Source organism: Pristis pectinata, chromosome 9, assembly GCF_009764475.1.
Source record: "Pristis pectinata isolate sPriPec2 chromosome 9, sPriPec2.1.pri, whole genome shotgun sequence".
Classification (NCBI taxonomy): domain Eukaryota; kingdom Metazoa; phylum Chordata; class Chondrichthyes; order Rhinopristiformes; family Pristidae; genus Pristis; species Pristis pectinata.
Window position 1 is genome coordinate 71,771,080 of NC_067413.1, and position 23,608 is coordinate 71,794,687.

At 39.3% G+C, this 23,608-nt stretch overlaps 1 protein-coding gene across 1 annotated transcript in view; it reads right to left on the reverse strand.

Moving 5' to 3' along the window:
- Nucleotides 1-23,608, reverse strand: part of st18 (ST18 C2H2C-type zinc finger transcription factor) — a 50,500-nt gene that overhangs the window by 12,211 nt on the left and 14,681 nt on the right. Inside the window, exons 5-14 of the mRNA XM_052023049.1 lie at nucleotides 22,362-22,563; nucleotides 21,503-21,509; nucleotides 20,940-21,142; nucleotides 13,607-13,843; nucleotides 12,105-12,220; nucleotides 10,027-10,089; nucleotides 6,410-6,478; nucleotides 4,656-4,718; nucleotides 4,481-4,564; nucleotides 149-370 (exon numbers count right to left, since the gene is read on the reverse strand). Of these exons, the coding sequence (XP_051879009.1) occupies nucleotides 149-370; nucleotides 4,481-4,564; nucleotides 4,656-4,718; nucleotides 6,410-6,478; nucleotides 10,027-10,089; nucleotides 12,105-12,220; nucleotides 13,607-13,843; nucleotides 20,940-21,142; nucleotides 21,503-21,509; nucleotides 22,362-22,563 (1,266 nt within the window). The remainder of the gene's footprint in view (nucleotides 1-148; nucleotides 371-4,480; nucleotides 4,565-4,655; nucleotides 4,719-6,409; nucleotides 6,479-10,026; nucleotides 10,090-12,104; nucleotides 12,221-13,606; nucleotides 13,844-20,939; nucleotides 21,143-21,502; nucleotides 21,510-22,361; nucleotides 22,564-23,608) is intronic.

Consider the following 23,608-nt stretch of genomic DNA (forward strand, 5'->3'; position numbering starts at 1 on the left):
AATGGAACTGGGCAAAGTTAGTTTAGATTAAAATATATAGTGAGGTGCAGGGCAAATCCTCCAGCCTGGGTCCTCTCTCCACAAATGTGGTTATAATGTTGGAGAATTTGTACTACAAGGGTAAGAAGAAGGATGCCCCCATACTAACCTTCTGTGGGTGACAAAACTGCCATTAATGTGACCGGATCCATCACAGCCTGGTGTGGGGCAGGTTGTACCTTCAGCTTTGCCAGATTTCCATGGGAATTGGGGTCCATTCAATGAAGCTTCCTTTTGTCTTTTTGCAGCTAAAGGGCACCCTGATGCACTCCGATGTGATGAGTACTTGCCAGATATGTGACCCTGCCCATCACAACCTATCACTGGGCACCTTAGACAGCAAAAAACACTGCATTGTAAACTACATTATCAATGAATAGTTCAATTGCATTGTCAGGTCACATACAGAAATGAACTCTATTAATTATATGCCATTCTCCTTTTTGTGATAGATGTGGTTAAAATTACAATGTACTAAATGTTAAGTTGTCATGGAACATTTTGTATGTATTGCTAATAGGTGCAAGAGAAATAATAACTCATAATTGATTTTAGGACTGCCAAGAACACATGGCATGTTCATTTCATTCATTGCCAAATCTGTCTCAAACACAACTAGACTTACCATGCCACACTCTCGCAGCCAAAACTGTCTGCTGCTTCAGAATCATACAGGTGCATAAGGCCACCATGGTCTCCATTTCTACACAAAGTACCACTCCTCATTCTCTACATTTTCATCTTCAATAGCAACTCTGAAGGGGCTACAGAATTCTTTGGTGATGAAATTGGACTTTGCTGTTTGTATTTTCTGATTAGGAAGCTAATGCAAAGAGGTCAAATTTAAGAGATGGCCTCTGACAGCTGAGTCCATTGGTACTTAAGTTAGATCTTTATGCCTTATTGGTTCTGGAGACTTAGAATATGTAGACAAGAGCCTACAGCCTTATTTAGGACGCAAAGTGGAAAATAGGTTGCCCTAAATGTAGTAGGAATTGGATCACACCAACTTCCACCTCAAACTCTTCAGTATATTTGTCTTCACCTATATATTGCACTTACTGATGTCAGTAAAAGCAAAGAATCAGCTTCCATATCAAAGGAAAGAAACAACATAAGAATGGCCTTTATGAAGCACCTTTCACAACTTGGGAATGTAGCGAAGCTCTTGTGAAGTACTATTGAAGTGTTATCAATGTACAGATTCATGGAGATAATATGCAGTTCTACAATGCCATTATCTCCTCAACCCTATTTGCTACCTTTGTTCTCTCTGAACAACAGATTGACTTAGTCATGAAAGAATCCCAGTATCTTTCAATTGAACAATGGGCGGCTCATTGCAAACCATTTAAATCTCCTGTGTAAACTCGTTCTTTCCTCCTACTGACTCCATCCTCCACTCTTGTCAAATATTTGATTGGAAAAGGCCAGGTGAGTTCTTTGCAAATAAATTTCAAGAAGCATGTTAAACCAGAGGTACACAGTGGGGGGACTGCAATCAGTTAACCATACATGAGACTCCTTCTACTCTATTCCATTGAGTTTATGCCCAAGGTCTTGGTGTCCCAGGCTGTAATCAAGCCACAGCCTGTTAAAGGAGTCCAAAGGAGGCATGCAGCAATAATAAGAGGGGACCAAAGGGTAAGAAGAAAACCTGATTTAGTTATAGAATGATTGATGCTCAAGACTCCATTCCATTAACCAGGTCAAGATAGAACCCTATTAAGATGCACTAACGTATTCTATCTTGTGAAGGCTTACTTTTCCATGGCAGGTCTGCACCAATCATTTTACCTCATTTTCTTTACACCTGATGCTCATATCTATGTCTTTTGTGGTCACTTATGGTTTTGTCTATCACCCTATTTTTGTTCAACTCCATCAACTTTCTTTCTCGTATAGTCAATAAAATTAAAATCATAACTCCTGCTTTCATTATCCTTGCCCCAATCTGTTCATGTGGCCTTCCTCATTCTTGTACCTTTTCTGTCAGATGCTGTTGTCAGCCTTATGGTGTAAGGTATATGTGCTTTTCTTTTTGCCCATTGCTGGCAGCAGCACTTTCAATGATTGGGACTCAAGGCTTTGGAACTCCTTCTCCAAACTCTTAATTTCCTCTATTTGTCACTTATCTTTCAAAAATAAACACAAAGCACATTAAGTTGTTTTATCTTCCAATAGCCACTTGCAATTTCATTCTTGGCAGCTAGTCTATTTTTAAAAATTTTCCTGTGAAGTGCCAAGGGACTTGGATTAAAGTGACCATATAAATGATAATTGTTGATATTTAATATAAAGTGATATGATGAATCCTATTTTGAGATTTTTAATATTATTGCAACATATGTTCATTATTGCAATAATGCAGCATTATAGTGCATTTTTTACTCAATGAAAGGTAAGCATTATTGGCAATAGCAATCATAGAGTCAAAGGGTCATACAGCACTAAAACAGGTCCTTTGACCCTTGCCTTCTCTGCTATGACAATTCAAGTTCTCATCTGGATGCTTCTTAGAAGTTGTGAGAGTTTCTGTCTCCGCCACTCCCTCATGTAGTGTGTTCCAGATGCCAAGTACTCTCTGAGTGATTTTTTTTCCTCGGATCTCCTCTAAGCCTCCTACCCTTTATCTTATGTCTATGCCCTATGTTTTATACACCCCTGCTATGAGGAAAAAGTTTATCACAATCTACCCCATCCAAAGCCTTGCTTAATTCTGTATAGCTCTATCAAATTTCCCCTCAGCTTCCTCTGCTCCAAGGAAAACAAACCCAACCTATCCAGTCTTCCCTCATAACTGAAACATTACATCCCAGGCAACAGCCTGGTAATCTCCTTTGTGTCCTTTCCAGTGCAATCACAGCTGTTCTATAATGTGGCAACCAGAACTCCACACCATCCTCCAGCTGTGGCCTGACCAATGTTTTATAAAGCTGGACCATAACCTCCATGTTCTTATATTTTATGTATCCTGTATACAACCTTACAATCTGTAATTGTATACAATTGTATACAAATATACAATCTGTATACATCCAGGATTCTTTGGACTTGTCCTTGCCTTTCACCCTTACGGGAGTAAGTTGCCTCTGAACTATTTCACTTTTGAATGACTCCTGTTTGTTGGATGCAGACTTACTTGCAAGTAACTACTCCCAGCCTACCTTTGTCATGTCTTGCTTTATGATGTTGAAATCAGTCTTCCCTCAGTTCATGACCTTAATTTCCAGTCCACCTTTTTCTTTTTCCATAACTACTTTGAAATTTACAGTTATGGGCATCATCTCCAAATTGCTCTTCCACTGACACTCCAGTCACTTACCTAGTAACAGTCCCAAAAATTAATTCCAGTATTGTTCCTTTTCTCACAAGATTGTATACATACTGGCTGAAAAAGCTCTCCTGGATGCACTTTAAAAATTACACTTCCTCTAAGCCTTTCACACTAGGGTGATCCCAGCTAATCTTTTTGTTACTCAGAGTATTTTAAGTTTAATTTTAAAAACACACAATGAGAGATTTGCATTTATGAAACACCTTTCAGAACCTAAGATCATATCAAATTGCTTCATCGAATAAAGAGTTCTGAATGCAGTCATTGTTGTACTGTTAGAAACACAGCAGCCAATTTATGCACAACATAATTTCACAAAGAGCAATGCAACCAGATCAGTTTTTTTTATTGTGATAGTGGTTGGAAGACAACAGAAAAATTGTTTGTTCTTCTTTGAAATACCACATAGGGATATTAAGCATTTATGCATTCACCTAAGAGATGGCATTCAGTTTAACATTTCAAGGGGAAGATGACACCTCCAACAATGCTCCGAAGTGTTCACCTAGTTTCTGTGCTCAACTCTGTGATGTGGAACTTGAATCCACAACATGTGGAATTTTCTCCCTGTAATCACTGTTGGGTTTCCCCTGATGTTCCAGTTTCCTCTCATATCCCAAAGATGTGCTGTTTGTTATATTAATTGGCTGTTGTAAATTAGCCCTAATGGAGGTGGGAGAATCAGGGGTCATTAAAAGGCATGTGTGAGAGGAGATCACAGGGAAATAAGTACAGGATTGGGATGGAGAGTTTGCTCTGGGACCCAACATGGGCTTGATGGGTCTAATGACCTCCTTCTATGCTGTAAGGAAATTTGAAAATTTAAAACCTACTAACACAAATATAAGAGCATCCACTGAATTAATATGAACAAGCATGGTTATTGATTTGATGCCTAAAGTTTACATCAAATTTTATGTCACGATATGCAAAAGCCCTGATAAAGATTACTTATAGCTTACCTGCAATATCTGCTGATACATCACCCATTGATTAATTCCCAGCAATGTCCAATAATTTCCCTATTATGTTTCAGAAACTGACACCAAGGTTATTACCAGGCTGAAGAATTTTTAAATAACGGTGTGTAACTCTTCATCTTACCTCACTAACTCTGAGTCCTCTTTGTCATCTTTGCTGGGTGTTAGCTTCATTCCACCTTTTTTAGCTCTTGGGCATCCAGAAAGGCTGGAAGATAAAATTGATCATGCACTTATACGTCAAGTAGCAGGTGTTTAAGTTGCTGCCCTTATTTCTTTCAGCTTATTACCAAACCCACCTTCTGTGCGAGGCATAGTTTCCAGTCACATGACCAGAGCCATCACAACCAGGCGTTGGACACCTAATGTAATAAAAGAAAAATATGCTGAGAAAAGCTGTATCATGCAATAAAATTCACCTGTTTTTGAGTACTTATTGATTGCCATCTAACAACGAGGGATTTTTCAGCTAATTGCTAAAATTATAGCAAACCATTGTCGGTGCTGAGCAAATCACATTTCCTAAAAATGATATGGACTTTTCCTCAACAAAGAGAAGCCAAATTAGAAATCAATGCATTAGTGTAAATCGTTGCATATCTTGGTTTCAGTTGGCCTTGAAGAAACCTGCAGCTCTGTTACATTTTGTGCAGCTGTCATCTTGATGCCAAACTCTCGAGTTGGCAACCTTGCTAAATTGTTCTGGGGTCTCCAGGAGTTAAAGATTAATCTCCTGGATAGTGCTGCAAGCAATTTTGGAGAAAATGCATGAGGATGTTTAAAAGAACTGTGTTTGCTTTATTTCATTAAACATTTGGCTATTAGGAATAGCAATACTGGAGATGAAAAATAAGGCTATTTTACGGTATGGAGTGATTGGAATCGGTGATTGTAATGAGAACTAGGAATGCATCCACCAAAGATGGCATCCCTATTAAACACAAACATATTATTTATATCTTGAAAATATACTCATTTTTTCAACAAAGGTTTTGCTATTTTCTACAGTAGAGAAAACTAATGACTAGGCATAGTCTGAAAGATTTTTTCTTTGCTGTTAATTATTAACCAAATATCTTGATGAAATGTAAAGCTTTTATTCCATTTATGTCAAAAATTCATACCGCACAATTGAAAGGATTTGAACACCACCACTCCTATAGAGGCCTATGATTGTTGTTTTGATTTGTGGGTGATGCATTTGCCTTGTGAGTTATGACAGGCTGTAAGCTGATGTATCACAAGCTGAACCCACAAAACAAGCAGCATCTGTGGTGAGATGTTTCTGGTGACAGGTTTTCAACCAAAAGCATTAATCCCACAATTCACGTTTCACAGATGTTATCTAATCAGATGGATATTTTGAACATTTTCTCCTCCTATTTTTGTTGACTGTTATGAAATAGTACAGACTGACCTTAGGGTAATTTCCATCCTGTTTGCCTTCTTTCACTGTGATGAATTAACTCATCTCTACATTGTATCATGACTCCCCAAAAAACTTGGGCAAGGTTACAATTATAAAATATGAAGAAATGTAGACAATCTTGCCCCCGCCAATTCTTAATGTGGCATGTTCTTTATACCACTGTTATGGACAACAAAGTACATTCTTAACAAAACAGTTTATTTCTTCAACAGTTTTCTTGAAGGGAGTAACTCATAGTGGAATATAGCACACGCTGGTACAGTTCTAAGTTCACAAGTCTCCACTGCACAGATTTGCAGGCAAATTGACAATGAAGAATCTGAAACTGAACCTGATCCCATCATCCCTCCGGATACAACACACACAACAAAAAACATCACTCACAAGTAACCAGGTGCCAACCTGGCCAGTATCCTCCCTCCATAGAACATAGGCACAAAACCAATCTCTTGCTCCCCCATCTGAGGCTAACTAACTCAACTACAGGTGAAGCCCAGAGCAGAGGAGTTATTCTTGAAACACTCTTGGTTACAAATGAGTGAAGAATGCTGTCTTCCAATCATTCAAGCCTGTCATTGAAAATAGTAATGGAAAGATACCAGAAAGTTATATAAATGAGCATACTTCAGTTCCTGGGAGCTTGCTGCCATTAGACTCTTGAGACTTTTGTCAGCCAAAGGACAACCAGATACACTGCAAAAGAAAGAAAATATTTATCTCCTCTACCTTTCTAATAATGTTACTACTTTCTAAACAAGAAAAAATATATGATGGAGAAACACAGTGCCTTTACCTGCCTTCAGTGAACCTTGATTTCACATTCTCACGATCCAGTCAGATAACTGGATATTAGGTTTTCCATATTTCTTTGGATATGTACATTTTAAAAATCCAATCAGAAAACCAAATTTTGACAAACTTGCCTGAACAGATTAATTTGATAGAGGTTTTGGTTGACAATTATTAGTTTACAAAGATTCAAAATGTTGAATTAATGATGAGCTGCTGAATGAGAGGTTCACTGAACATCTTCCTGTCTTCATTATCTACTGTTCAGAAATACTTCATGAGAATATACAGCATTATTTAACTTCCTTGCATAACTTGTATATGGGGTTTAAATTTTAAAAGAAACTATCATTGAAATATTAAAACAAAGGGACAGGATATGTTTTGAAATTTCTGTGTGGCAAAAAAAAGGACGGGAGAAATAAGTATTTGAATAGACAGGGCCTGATTAGGGATAGCCAACATGGCTTTGTGCATGGTAGATCATGTCTAACCAATCTAATAGAGTTTTTCGAGGAGGTTACCAAAAAGGAACCTCCTCCAAATGAGGGAACGGCAGTGAACGTTGTCTACGTGGACTTGAGCAAGGCCTTTGATAAAGTCCAACATGAGAGACTGATCCAAAAGGCTAAGTCATTTGGCATTCAGGATGAAGTAGTCAATTGGATTCAACATTGGCTTAGTGGGAGAAGCCAGAAAATAGTAGTAGATGGTTGTATCTCTGACTGGAGGCCTGTGTCTAGTGGCGTGCCGCAAGGATCAGTGCTGAGTCTGTTGTTGTTTATCATCTATATTAATGACTTAGATGATAATGTAGTAAAGTGGATCAGCAAATTTGTGGATGGCACCAAGATTGGGGGACAGCGAGGAAGGCTATTAAAGCTTGCAGCGTGATCTTGAGCAGCTAGGTAAATGGGCTGAAAAATGGCAGATGCAATTTAATGCAGACAAGTGTGAGGTGATACACTTTGGGAGGACAAACCAGGGTAAGACTTACACTGTGAATGGTAGGGCTCTGAGGGGTGTGGTAGAACAAAGGGACCTGGGAATACTGATTCATACTTCCTTGAAAGTGGTGTCACAGCTAGATGGGGTCATAAAGAGAGCTTTTGTTACTTTGGCCTTCATAAATCAGGGCATTGTGTACAGGAGTTGGGATATTATGTTGAAGTTGTACAAGACATTGGTGAGGCTGAATTTAGAGTATTGTGTGCAGTTCTGGTCACCTACCTACAGGAAAGATATCAATAAGCTTGAAAGAGTGCAGAGATGTTGCCGGGACTTGAGGACCTGAGTTATTGGGAAAGGTTGAATAGTTTAGGACTTTATTCCCTGGAGCAGAGAATGAGGGGAGATCTGATAGAGGTATACAAAATTATGAGGGCTATAGATAGGGTGAATGCATGCAGGCTTTTTTCCCTCAGGTTGGCTGAGACTAGAACTAGGGGACATAGGTTTAGGGTGAAAGGTGAAATATTTAAGGGGAATCTGAGGAGAAACTTCTTCACTCAGAGAGTGATTCGACTATGGAACGAGCTGCCAGCAGAAGTGGTAGATGCGGGTTCAATTGTAACATTTAAGAGAAGTTTGGATGGGTACATGGATGGGTGCAGGTAGATGGGACTAGGCAGAAGATCAGGCAGCATGGACTAGATGGGCGAAATGACCTTTTTCTGTGCTGTAGTGTTCTATGACTAATGTAATTTTGCCCTGCGGGGAAATGTAAATTTGCAGTTTGAAATATATTGGAAGTAAGATAGTTCCAGTTTCACCAGAACAATTGTTAATGTTTGTCAATCTCACATAGAGAACAATCATTAATGTTTGTCAATATCACATAAATTATACGTTACCATTGAAAGAATGGCCAATATATATTTGTAAAGGAAATCAATAATGCATATTCAGAAGAATGTAGTCTACTTTGCTTGTTACATCAGTGGGGATATAAGCTCGAGAACCCTGGATTTCTTCATACATGCCCAGTTTTGTTAGAAGTAGCTCCTTGGTAATGCCCTTGCCTCAGAGTCACCATTATGAGAATTTGGAGAGAGAAATTTGTCCTCATTAACTTGTGTTAAACTTGCATAGACTGTAGCAGCAGTGAGTTGTACTCTGTTTTATTAAAGCCCACTTACTTCCATATTAAATATGCATATTTGATGCAAGAAACTAAGATTTTTGCCCTTTCCCTTTGTTGATAATCATGAAGACATAGAATTATACAGCACAGAAACTGGCCCTTTGACCTACCATGTCCATGTAGACCTTTTTATCTACACAAATCCCATTTGCATTATCTTCGTATGTCTTACCTATTTAAGTGTCTGTCTAAGCGCTTCAGTAGTATTGAAGATATCAATGTTTCACCTGAAATTTTTATTAAACCTGGACGTAATATTTTGTGTGTAAAACCAATATAATGGTGTGTATAAAATCACAAACTTAAACAAAAATACATTTTTAACCATGCAAATGTATGCCAGCTAGAACGGTTCTTTATATATTATGGGTGTCTTAACACTGACTTTTTTATAAATATCAAGCTATTTATGGGTTAATAGTAAAAGCCTGAGTAGGTTTTTATGTGCTTGGTGGATGGTTAAATAAACAGTTATGTGACTTTTCCTTGAATGGAAAATCTCCAAAGAAAAACTTAATTTAATCACAAAATTAAGGTGTTTTCCCTTTTAAAATCACAAACTTGCTACAACTTTGCAGTGTGTCCAGTTAGATAAGCACAACAAGCACTTTAGACATTTTGAGGACAAATACACAGCTTACAAGAGAGTGGTGTTTAATTCAGCCACAAACTGCAAGCTAATTTTCTGTTTTTAAAAGATGCTGTTGCCGGCAGATTGCATAATGAGAAATTGTGTTTATTTTGTACATAGTTCAGGCTATAGTTAACCACACTACTGACTGAGAGCACTAGCAGCAGAAAACAAAGCAAGACTGAAGTCAATTTTCTTTTGTAACTTGCACCTTGTTCATTAGTACCACAGCTTAGAGACACATATTTACAAGCATTTCCGAACTGCACTCCTGCCCAATAAATGTGAGAGTGTTCACTTCCTTAAAACAAAAACAAAAATCTTCAGGAACTTTATAAAAGTTCCAGGAAGTACAACTGAGCTTGTGGACACTTGCAAGAGCTTAAGACTTGATACTGCAAGTATAAGGCTATTTTTGCTTCCCTGCAGATGTGAACCTCTATGTAATGATACAATTACACCCTGTGTTACCCAAACCTAACTCACTCACACAGATGAAAAGATTACAGTGCAAAGCAATCACTCCTATCACTTTAATAAACAAAATGCAGGAAGAAAATCAACATGTAACAATGTCAAGACCTTACAATAAAACCTATTAAATTGCCAGGAGATTTCACTCTATTATTTCATTATCTCTCATGAGTGGTGAGTATGAAGATAAGTGCTTTCACATACCTGCGATGTGATGCATAATTTCCAGTTACGTGGCCACTACCATCACATCCTGGGGTAGGGCAACTGTGAAACATAAACATGAACATATAGTCATATCAACAATAGTAGCGAGAGTAAGATGGGCTTTAAAGTGCTTTTCACCGTTTCAGAACATTTCAAAGCACTGTTATAGGAAACACAGTTGCCAATTTGTTTATGAAATGATAAACATAAATTAGCTTTCTGAACTGAACTGGAATTTAAGTTAAATGATTTGTACATTAAAGACATGTTGCTTCCGGAGTTCTCTTCAGTTCCTCCCTATAAAACCACAACCAAAACCCTGATTTAACTGCACTGCAATGTCATCTTGTTGCAGTAGCACTGCAGATATGAGTTAGAAACTTTGATAAAAACTACATGCCAATTGTTTGGTAAGTATACATGCTCATGATATGATGTATATTACTTGAGCATTCCTTTTTAAAATTCATCTGCATCCTCCCAATTAACTTCCAGGGCACATGGACAAAATGGGTTTTTTTGAATGTTACAGGTGGTTGAAGGGAAAAGAGGTATTTGACATACATATAACTTACCTTCCTTGAGTTAGGTTTAGCATTTGAGATGTCGAATTTAATTTGAGGTCATAAGTGAAGAATTAATAGAACAAGAGTTAATAGTAGAAGCATAAAAGTGAAGAATTGATGGCCTTTAAATTTAGCTTTATGCAAATTTTATGTACTCTGTGACTGAATTGAGTTGTAGGATTAATTGGTGAATGCTGTTGAGTATGTCAGCCATGAAATATAACTATGGTTCACATGCTCCCATGAGCATTTGAAGCTCATTGGGTGTGCATTAGTGATGCCAATCCTAGTCCAAAACACTTTTGACATCACTGCAGTGACAATGGACAGTAAGTAAGTGACAACTGGGCAGCAAGCAGAAATGCAAATGCAAAAAGGAGATGCAAGTGCTGGAGCACTTATTTAAGGGGAAGGCTTTACCAGCATAATTGTTGGTGAGTCCATGTCAAAAGACACAAGTAGGTTCAGCTCCAATGCAACAACTTGTCAAATTTAAGTACATTATTCAGATGAGGCAATCTACTTATTTTCTGGGAGAGGTGTTTGGGATTCAAGTGCTTTGATTATCTTTCTGGTTGTCTTGCTCTGATTCCACGATCTCCAATGCAGTATCAGAGTTGCTAGATCCCTGCTTTTGTTTCCTGGCACTGCTCACAATAGTACATCCAAAGTCACCACACTACTTCCAGCAGCATTTCCAGTTGAGAGCTTTTGCTTGAGGAGGTGCAAAGAAGATCGGATACTGTGCAGGCTTGTCTGTAGATCAGGCATAACTGGAGATGATATGTGCAGTCAATGTGTGCAGCAGGGCAAAGGACCCATGAAGTGCAAGGCTTATGCTCACTTGCATAAAAGTCACTCTCCAACAGGCTTGGATAAAACTGTCATGGAACCTCTTCTGTGTATTTCAGTGGAAGGTAGAAGTTATAGGCTGATATTTCTATCAGAACTATAAACTGAAATGTTCAGCTATTGTCCAGATTCAGACTTTAGAGATTTACTAAAATTATTCCAGGGATGAGGGATTGTAACTACATGGAATGACTGGAAAAGGCTGGGGTTGCTCTCTTTGGAGCAGAGGAGGTTGATGGAGGTATTTAAAATCATGAAGGATGTAGGTAGAGTAGATAGAGAGAAGCTGTTCCTCTTGATAGTGTGGTTAAGAGCTAGGGGACATAGAATGAAGGCAAGAGTCAAATGAATCAAAAGTCACAAAAGGCAAAGCCCTTTTATGCAATGAGTGGTCAGAGTCTGGAATTTACTACAAAGGCAAAAATGGAGGCTCACTCATAATGTTGAGCTGGATAAGTGTTTGACAGAAAAGAACTTGTTGGACTATGGGAAGAGAGAAAGGAAATGGAGCTAGCTGGATTACACTAATGTGACTAGCAAGCCTCATGGCTTCCTTCCATTCTGTACATATTCTGAGATTTTTATGACTCTATCAATTTACGTGCAAGTTTTTGCTGCACGGCACAGATGGAGAATAAATGGTGTGCTGCAACTTACGTGATAAGTTCCTTCTTCGAGTCCTTGTTTGGAACTTTGGACTGAGGACTAGGAATAGTAACCTCACCAGGATATCTCCTCTCTTCCATTCCTTCCTCTGGACCAATGTCTTCTTTCTGTAAGTATAATAAATGAGATAACATTAAGGTGGAGATTTGGTCTGGGTGCTATCAGCCATTCCAGCACACAAAATGATACTCTATTCAGGAAGAAATTTATTTTATGTGTTATCTGTTCAAACTCAAATCTACATAATTGATTGCAAAATCTGACAAGAACCGGCACTATTGGACCACATGTTAAAATATAATCACTTTAATAAAATTTCTTCAATGAGAATTTCTCAATATATTTAAGGGTGGTGACATCAATTACTTGCTTTTACGTGGCTATAATGTAATAACTTATTCCATGTCACAGAAGCTTTATCAACCAAAAGTCAACACTGATAAGTGAGACCATGGGGGTTGAGAATTTAAAAACTGTGGCTTTGCTGAACTGGTGCCAATGTAGGTCAGCGGGCACAAGTGTGATAATGAGCAGGGTATTTTGTCAGTTAGGAAACAGCATCAATCACATCATTGAATCACAGCATCAATCCACCCCATGAGTAATTCTTTTGTAAATTACTAATAACGAGCTTTTAAAAAAAGATACAAAATTATTTTCTAATTCAATTGCAAATCTTTAGAAGTAGCTGCTAGCTGCTCTTGCCTAAAAGATCCAGCTTAATCTCTGTGTCCTTGTTGAAAGACTAAAAAAAAATCAAATGCAATTAGCAAGAAGTCCCAGTCATGTTTGATTTTCCTGGAGCTGTTGCTAGGTTTGAGCGTGGAACCTGCTTTTGGTGGAAAGCTTTTAATACTAGCTAAAAAGATTGCTGAAACTCCAGTTGAAACAATTGTAATGTGCAGTTCGAGTTCTACAATTTGTGTAATGTCAGAGAAATTGTGCCAAGGGAGGTGCAAGCAGTTGGAAACTCCAGGCCTATATAACAACATGGAACCAGTTTACCAATCATGAATAGTACATGCTTCAAAGTGAGTAGATGATGGAAGAATGCTACATATCAGACAGAAACTAGACTTTCATGTGTGCTCGCTAATGCTACTAATCAACTTGTGTAAAGTAATGGTAATGCCAGTAGCCTTCTGATTATTCTTACAATAAGTTCTGACCCTATAGGCTGCAACTTAGTCTGTAACATAAAGGTTTAAATCATATAATTTAACTTAAAATTCAAGTGGAAAGTTGTGGCTGCCGAAAAATAGTGAAAATGAATACATTGGAAGTTATGGATTGCAGCTGTACTTTCCAGACTTGGACTCTGCTACCACTGCTTCGAAGGAAACAATGGATAACAAAATCCCCATAAGAGCTTGCTTTCACAAATGATTCCATAACAAAATTAACAGTTAACCAACACCAGAGCTCCTGACAACAGCAAATCACAAGTCTACGCAGACTTCATAAATGATCAAAAAGAAAGACTTTTGAGTTACCTCTTTATCCTCTTCCTTGTGTATTTGTGCTTTAGTGTAGTTAACAGGTGCATCCCATCCTTCTTGTTCGCACAGTGCTTGGTAGTACTGAGGAGTTATCAAGATACTGTTTAGGTACGGTGGGGGAGATTCTGGTGTGGTTACTGCAGAACCGAGAGTGGTGACTTTGTCCCGGTTTCTATTTTTGTTCATGCTTAAGTCAAGAGTTCCATTTTCATCCACTTCTATATCTGTGTTCTGCATTAAAAGATGCCCACAACTATTATTATTTGACATATGTATGTGATCCACAGTACTATTAAAGGGGGATCTACTGTACCATATTAGAGGGGTTACACTACTTTGAAGATTACTTTTCAAAGGTCAATCAGCAGTGTGGAGATGTAGCTTTTGCATGTTACTTTTAATGGAAATTTAATCTGTCAGAACTCAAAGTTTGCAAAAAACCTCTGATCCTTCAATAAGGCTTTAAAAGTAACTATTTTTGCAGCAATTTCTGGCATTGAGGCATTTCTGGAGTCTTGATCTCACAATTACGATGCAAGTGGTATTGAAAATGAGTACTGAGAAAAAGATTTGCTTTCGGTTTTCAGAGCATGATTTGAACAGACACTTGGATATTATGGTTTACACTTAGTTTCTTTTCTGGATGGCATCTAAACCTGTAAATTACTGTTTGCAATGTTATTGTGTGAGACGCTTAACAGTCCTCTGTCAAAATTCAGTCTGTTGCTCCATAAGCATTAAAATTTAAAATAATTCCCTGATTCTAGTCAGTGTTCTAATAAAATAATTATGGAAATTAAAATGGACATTGATCTGCATCTTGCTGAGAACCTAAATAGCATTACTAACTTAAATGTCTCCCAGTGGTGGCAAAAACAGAGTCATACGGTACAAAAACAGGCCCTTCAACCCACCAGGTCCATGACGACCATCAAGTACCCATATATACTAACCGAACTTCCAGCACTTAGTCCAAGGCCTTCAAATGCCTTAGCAATTTCAGTGCTTGTCAGATACTTCTTAAGTGTTGTGAAAGTATCTGCCTTCCTCACCCACTCAGGCAGTGCATTCCAGATTCCAACCATCCTCTTAGTAAAAAAGCTTTTCCTCAGATCCCCTCTAGACCTTCACCCCTGCCTCCCCCCGCCCTAAACCTTTGCTGCCCAGTTTTAGAAACCTCTGCTACAGGGAAACGTTACCTAATAACTACCCATTCCATCTCCCTCATCATTTTCTGGCATTGAGGAATTTGGTAAACTTCTGGGGTCTTGTTCTTACAACTTAGATGCACATTGTACTGTAAATGCATTTTTAAGTATTGATAAAAAGATTTGCTTTCAGTTTTCAAGGCATGATTTGAACAGAAACTTGGTTATTATGCTTTACACTTAGTTTCTTTGCTGGATGTCATCTAAACCTGTAAATTACTGTTTGCACCCACACTCCCAGCTTCTTCTGATCCAGGGAAAATAAACTCAGCCTCATAACCGAAATGCTCCATCTCAGGCAACATACTGGTGAATCTCCTCTGCACGTTCTTCGATGCAATTACATCCTTCCTATAGTGTGGTGACCAGAACTGTACACAGTACTCCAACTGTGGTATAACCAATGATTTAGAAAGTTGTTTCATAACCTCCTGGTCTTAAATTCTATGCCTCAGCTAGTATCCCACAGGCCTTCTTCACCACCTTATCTACCTATGTTGCCATCATCAGGGATCCTTGGACTTTTACACTAAGGTTCTTCTGTTCCTCAACACTCCCTAAGGCCCTCCCATTCATTGTGTATGCCTTATACAGGCACCCTCTGCCTTATGTTCCTGGAAAACCGTCCGTATTGTGATCTTCTGTAACATTGAATCTCGTGTCATAAACAGAGATGAGTTCCTAAGGGATACTTTTCTCTCACATTAAGCCATTTTGTCAGTGATGACAAAGTGACCCGCTGCTGTTATTTAACAGGTGATGCCAATATTAGACTTAAGGGATGAACATGGCTCGTGCAAAAGAAACAACAAATTTCATCAGTTTTTATTTTTAGTCATGCAATACTGTGGGGCAATGACATTTGGATATGATGTCACTGTGTCAATTGGGTTAGCAGTCACAGCCAAGTCTCCCCCTTTGCCAAATCCTCTCCTGTCTGAAGACTTGTGAACAGATGTCTCAGAGTGCAGCGCTGCCGCGCCCTTCATCTGTGAGGCATTTTCTCTGCCATGCAAGGCTTGTAGAATAGCAAAGAGTATTGGAAGTGGGGATACCTGGGAAAGGGATGGGATTCGAGAATTGAGCTTCATGGCAGAGAGGTGGTGTAGAAGGAGATCGAGGGGGTAATGGGTTAAAGCGCGGTGACTTAGTGGAAGTGGAATAAAAGCCAAGGGATTACTTTAAGGAGCTCGCCATGGCTACTGTGTCTCCCCACAATGCAGAGAAAATGCTTCACAGATGATGAGTGTGGTGGTGCTGCACACAGAGACATCTGTTCACATGTCCTTGGACAAAAATTGCTGTTTCTTTTCTTTGTGTTTATTTATATAAATTTTCCTACATCTGTAAGAGCGGATTTTATTCCATATCTCAAATTTTTGGGTGGCGATATGTGAATTCTGTCAGGGCAAATACCCATAACCCGAATGGCTGTAACATCAGGGGAGGGGGCGGGGGAGGAGGGGGAAGTGTGTGGGGGCACTCGCCTGTACTAATTAGTCCTCCCAAAGTGCATCACCTCACACTTATAGGATTAAATTCTACCTGCCATTGCTTGCTCATCACAGCAACTGATCAATATCGTTCTGCAGCCTAGAACGTGTATAGGCGGCACGGTAGTGTAGTGGTTAGCGTAACACTATTACAGTGCCAGCGACTTGGGTTCAATTCTGCCACTGTCCGTAAGGAGTTCGTATGTCCTCCCTGTGTCTGCCTGGGTTTCCTCCAGGTGCTCCAGTTTCCTCCCACATTCCAAAGATGTACAGGTTAGGAGCTGTGGTCATGGCATGTTAGCACCGGAAAAGTGTTGACACGTGTGGGCTGCCCCAGCACATTCTCATTAACACAAAAAGATGCATTTCTACATTTCACTGCATATTTTGATGTACGTGTGACTGATAAATAAATATCTCATCTATCCTTCTATCAACAACACTGCAGATTTTTGTGTCATCTGCAAACTTGCCAATTAAACATCCTACATTCATATCCAATTTGATAATGTATATAACAAACAGTAAGGATCCCAGAATTGATCCCTGTCACAGGCTTCCAATCACAAAAACAATCCTTTACCATCACCTTCTGCCATATATTACCAATTACCTTTTGGACCAGTCTCCCATGTGGGATCTTGTTAAAGGCCTTCCTGAAGTCTAAGCAGACTACATCATCCACACTGCTCATATCAATACAGTTTGTGATCTCCTCAAAGAATTCAATCAAATTAGTCAGACAGGATCTCCCCCAACCAAAACCATTCTGACTATCTTTAACTAGTCCATGCCTTTCCAAATACACATTAATTTTGTACCTCAGCAATTTTTTCCAATAAATTCCCTACTACTGATGTTGGACTCATAGGCCTGTAATTACCTGGATTACTTCCCTCCTGGAATAAGGCTACACATTAGTAGTGCTCTAATCATTTGGTAACTCATCTGTGACAGGGAGATCAGGCAAGGGTGTTTGTAGGAATACAGGTTGCTTCTTTGGGGTATGGCACTATGTGCTCCAGTTTTTAGACCTATGTTTTACTCATGCAGTGCTGTGTCATGTGTTCACATCATTTCAAAATACATCATTTTGAAGATTTGAAAATCACTTTTGGGGGCCCAGCAATCCTCTCTTGCCTTCCATCGCAGGCTGGGATATAACTCATCAGGCCCTGGGGATTTATTCACCTTTAATCCTGCTAAGACATCTAATACTTCCTCTTTTTTAATGACATGTTCTAGAATTTCATCAACCCTCTCCCTGAATTTTTATCTGTATTCATAAAGGAGAATGTCCTTCTCTTTTCTGAATGCAGATGATAAGTATTCACTTATTACCTCACTTATCGAACCATAGAACCACACAGCGCAAAACAGGCCCTTCGGCCCACCATGTTGTGCCGTCCATCAAACCACCCTCACACTATCTAACCCTTTCCTCCTGCATATCCCTCTATCTCACATTCCTCCATATGCCTATCCAACAAACTCTTGAACCTGTCTAATGTATCTGCCTCCATCACCACCCCAGGCAGTGCATTCCATGCACCAACCAGTCTCTGGGTGAAAAACCTCCCCCTGACATCTCCCCTGAACCTCCCACCCATAACCTTAAAGCCATGCCCTCTTGTCTTGAGCATTGGTACCCTGGGAAGGGGGCGCTGACTGTCTACTCTATCTATTCCTCTCAATATTTTATATACCTCTATCATGTCTCCTCTCATCCTCCTCCTTTCCAGTGAATAAAGCCCTAGCACCTTAAGCCTCTTCTCATATTCCATACGCTCTAATCCAGGCAGCATCCTGGTAAATCTCCTCTGCACCCTCTCCAACGCCTCCACATCCTTCCTATAATGCAGCGACCAGAACTGAACACAGTATTCTAAGTGTGGTCTAAGTGTGGTTCCTTTAGTTTCACAAAAAAATTGCCTTTTTAGTCCCAAATGATCCCTACTCTCTCTATGGTTACACTCTTGCCCTTGATATAATTTTAAAATGCTCTGCCCTCCCAATTTCTTTTTCAACTACCACCCCCCAACTATACTTTACTCCTGAAAGGCCTCTTCTGTTTGCAGTTATTTATATCTGCCATATGCTTCCCTTTATGCCCATATCCAATGCTTGATATCCCTTGATATTCAAGGTTCCTTGGACTTGTCTGTACCTTACATGTAACACGTTTGATTATAAATAGCCTTTAGGAAGAGTTGGTCATCAACCAAAGACACTGGATTACATCTATATTTGATATGACAGATAAACTCTGTAATACTTCTTGCTGAATTAATTTGTTTAGCTTACCTTCCTAGTATTGTCATGGAATCGCACAAACCTGCATGATAATTTTTAAAGCCATCCATTCACCTCTCCTCCTCTCTACACTCCTATCATTACACAAGCCGTGTGAGACATTTGCATGGTCTTTATCAATAAAGCAAATCTGAACTTTTTACAAGACTTCTGCTTTTTGATGTAGTTAATATCAACAGAAAAGAAAACTGGCTAGATTATAAGGCAGGTTGTTGATTATCCAGCACATGTTTTCTGCTAGTTTCAAGAATCAATTTCACATCACTGCACTCTTCACTCCTGAGCTCTTTGCACTGTTCGAAGTTGAGTGTTCAAGATTGAAGATTTAAATGAGAGTGGGAGAGGGTATATATTTTGTGTAGCCCTGATTTTCTGCTTTGTTGCTTTCCTCACTAAATGGAAATGTTCTTATTAAGAGAGAAATGTCTTAATAGAACTGTTCTAAATAACATTTTAAGAGAAGGGAGGGGAGTTGGAAAAGCTGTGCAATACTTTCATTGCAATACTGTCATGCAAGTAACCAAATGATGTATTTTGAAATGATTTGAACACAGCATAAATAAAACACATGACTAGAAACTGGATCTCATAGTCCCATGCCCTAATATAGAAACCTCTACTCCTACAAAAGCCCTTGCCTGACCTCCTTACCATTAACCATGATGCTGCCCATTCTGCCACAATATTCTCCCAAATCCTACAACCACCAACTACTCCCTCACTGACCAATAATCCTCCCTGATTACCACGTCCACCCAAGACCAGTGATTGAAACTCTGACTCAATCATCCCACCCTCTAATAATGATGGCATCCTCTGACTACCAACCTGTTTCCTGACGAATAGCTGCACCCTTCCTCAACTACCAACCATGGGGTGGACCAACACACCTTCAACTCAATTACTTCTATCCCCATGATCAATGCTCCTAACTCTCAATAGATGTTGCTCACTCTGCTACTCAACTGTTCCCACTCCCTGAATCCACTACCTCTTCTCATCATCTCATGAACCCAGCAACTGACCCTTACCCTAAATGCGGGCCCAGGCCACGATCCTACTCCCATCCCTATTGTGACTTCAAGGATCCAGTGCTGGACTTGCCTAATTTCCTTTATGTGCTCCATATTGGTTGATTCCCTTGCTTGTGAGGCCAAGGTCCTGCGCGTTCTGAAGTTTGAAGAAACAGGTCAACAAACAATCAGCAGCAGTGACTGCTTAACCTGGCTATACAGGCGCCAACCAAATTGTAAGCCTGGAAGTCTTGCCTTTTCATAGATCACATATAATAATCCAACTTTATAAATTCTATCAAGGAAGATAGAACTGTAACTGAGTCCGTGCCAATGAGCAAGAATACATTTACACTAACCCCATTCTGTTCTCCCTACATTCCTATCAATTCCCTTCCAGATCCTATCATTCACCTACAGGCTAACCAAAAGCCTGCAATATCTTCAGGATGTGGGAGGAAACCAGAGTACCTGGAGAAAAGGAGAACATGCAAACTCCACACAGACTGCAGTAGAGGTCAGGGTCAAGCCTAGGTTTCTCGAGCTGGGAGGTAGCAGCTCTATTAACTGTACCATTGTACCACCTCTATGTTGGACATTATGTTGAACATCATTTTTATTCATCCTTAAAGATAACAGAATTAATCTCAAGGGCTGGAAAGTGAGTGTTGGCATGATTAGAAATTAATACTTCAAAATTCATATGCTAGTCTGGCATTTTTTATTGTATAGTATTAAAGGAATTAGGCATATGCATGTTGTTGCAGTTGGAAACATTAAACCATTTAAAATAAAAGTAGTGAGAATGGTATGTTGTATAAATGTGTCAAGGATTCTTCTTTCCATAAATTAACCAAAACATTCAGTTTGAGAAATTTCAGCCTTTCCACTATTCAATGTGGTCTGATATTCTTCCCTTCCCCAGGATGAACCATTATGTCTCAAAACCTTTATGGTTTTTGCATTGAAAGATTCATAGCTAATGAACCAAACACAACCCCATGAGATTTGTAAGACATTTTCGGCGTATATTTTATAAGTGTATTTTCAATAAGGGTTGCATTTTAAGATTCCAGTTTATTTTCTCATAATCCTGCTTGAACTTGAGTTGCTGGTTATTTCGCTGGACAATCCGACAGCTCAAATGAATCATATCAGTTCAATTTGTATAAATGAAGAAATCAGTATATGAGAATAGTTATAGCATTTGGAGTTCATTACCTACTTCAAACATTTTCTCAGCTTACATTTTTCATTGTAATCTTGAGTACAACCCACAGTTTTACATGAATTGTCTCACCTTAGCTGACAAATCCTGTGGCTTTGTAGAGAGGTTCTGCGGCATCTCTCTACAGCGTGTGGATAGGTTGAGGATCGCTGCAGCTGCTATATGAGTGGCTTCTGCATCATGAGTATAAGTGTAGACACCGGAATGACATGGACTTTGAACAGAAGCTCTCGGCAGTCGGCTGGAAGAAGTCACTGGACTTGTAAACTGTTTGGCTGGCAATAGAAACAGGTGAAATTTATATTAACATTTGTGCAGTAGCTTTACTGCATTGTACAATTCAATCTATTTCCCAACTTTTAAACCACTTTTTCTTGTTTTATTGAATAATAGGTTACAAAGATATTAGTTATAAGTCAAGCAAAAGTAGAATTGTTAAAATAGATAAGAAAAGGTGAGGAGAAACACAAGAAATGTGATTATAAGGTCTATACTTTAAATTTCGATTTGAAGTAATGCAGTCGTATTGAGTGCAACCGTGACAAAATCTCTTAGGGTTATGACGCCAGAACTAATCCTATTCAACTTTGCAATCAATGGGTAAGCTCCACTTTAGTCTTCAGCACGATGGCTACATTCTCCCTGACAATGAGAAGCCAATGGATCCATTAGCTCATGAGCAAGGGGCTGATTCACAGAATTGTTGTGCTTTTCAGATGAGCAGAATGCTTGCCTGACCTGGACCCCTGAGGTGGGAGGATTAGGGAGTTCCTGCACCTGATTCATAGAACATAGAACATAGAACACTACAGCACAGTACAGGCCCTTCGGCCCACAATGTTGTGCCGACATTTTATCCTGCTCTAATATCTATCTAACCCTTCCCTCCCATATAGCCCCCATTTCTCTATCATTCATGTATCTATCTAAGAGTCTCTTAAATGTCCCTAGTATATCTGCCCCCACAACTTCTGCAGGCAGTGTGTTCCACGCACCCACTACTCTCTGTGTAAAAAAACTTACCCTGACATCCCCCTTATACCTTCCTTCAATCACCTTAAAATTATGTCCCCTCCCATTAGCCATTGTCACCCTGGGAAAAAGTCTCTGACTGTCTGCTCGATCTATGCCTCTTATCATCTTGTACACCTCTATCAAGTCACATCTCATCCTCCTTCTCTCCAAAGAGAAAAGCCCCAGCTCACTCAACCTATCCTACTTAACCTTCCATTCCGTAGTGTCCACTTAGCTGGTGGGGATGGGTGAGAGGGGATTATGTTGGAAGATCAAGTCTCACAAAGCATTGAGGAATCTCCCAGAACAATAATATGAGGCTGCTATGGTTTTCCTGGAATTTCTATGCATGTCCTGCTAGAGTTACTCTGGGAGACAAGGGAAAATGTTCAGTTTTATTATCCATTAATGATATCTGTTTTCTAACGTTCCAATGTATTCTTTACTATCATCATCTTATTCTTCAATACTTACATTCACAAAATTGAACAGCTTCCCATTCTTGCACTTTGATGTTACCGTGTGCTTCCCAAATACTTGTGCATCAAAGCTGGCATAATCAAATGGAGCCTTTGTATATTTGTCCAGCTCTTTAGATATGTTGCTATGGCATGTGCTGATTGGCTGTGATGATCCATAGCTCAGCTGTGTAATCTCCATTTGTTTCACCAGACACATTGGCCTATGGAAAGGACAGAAAAGCCATAAACTATATTTCTTATTTGTTTATTTCCTCTCCTGCCAATGTAAACTGCAGATTCTTCAGTAAAGCACTCCAGTCCTTCTCAGCTGTTCTCAGTGTCACTCCTTAATTGTCCCACCAGGTGGCACATTGGAGCAACAAAAATCGTGTTTATATTTTGACCATGATAAGCCAAAACGTGAAAACTATTCAAAACAGGAACTTTTATTCTAATCTTTTGTATGAAATTCTGGAAAGGCATAACCTGCTAGTCCACCTTGACTGACAGCCAAATATGACACAAGAGAAGATGGTAACACAATTGCCCTTGCCAGTACCATCAATGTAAGGGTAACTGACTGGGCTGGATAGTCAGAATATGCAAAAGATGAACTGTCACTCTGCAGAATATGAAAGCCTTGTTGGGTAAAAAACTAAAGGCAGTATTGATGCCCTAATGCTGGCAAGCTTTGAATTGAATGTTAATTGATGCCTCATTATGAGACTAATGTGAAATCTAAGATAAGACAAGATACCTTTATTAGTCACATGTACATCGAAACACAAAGTGAAATGCATCTTTTGCGTAGAGTGTTCTGGGGGCAGCCCGCAAGTGTCACCACGCTTCCGGCGCCAAGATAGCATGCTCACAACTTCCTAACCAGTATACCTTTGGAATGTGGGAGGAAACTGGAGCACCCTGAGGAAACAGGCAGAATGTACAGACAGCGGCCGGAATTGAACCCAGGTCACTGGCGCTGTAATAGCGTTACACTAACCGCTACACTACCGTACTTGCCCAGATTAGCCAGATCACCCAGATTAGATTCTGATGCAGGTGACAGTATCTCTATTTTAACTGCAACTGGATTCCAACCTAACAAGGAGCAGAATTTCTGAGATCAGCAGTGCTACTGATAAATTTCTTTTTCTCCTTCTGAATTTTTTAGCCCTATATTCAGAGCTACCCCACAATTATCTTTCACTTTGCAATTTATTTCCTGATGCCCAACCCAGAGAAGAAAACAAGTAAGCCTTTATTCTT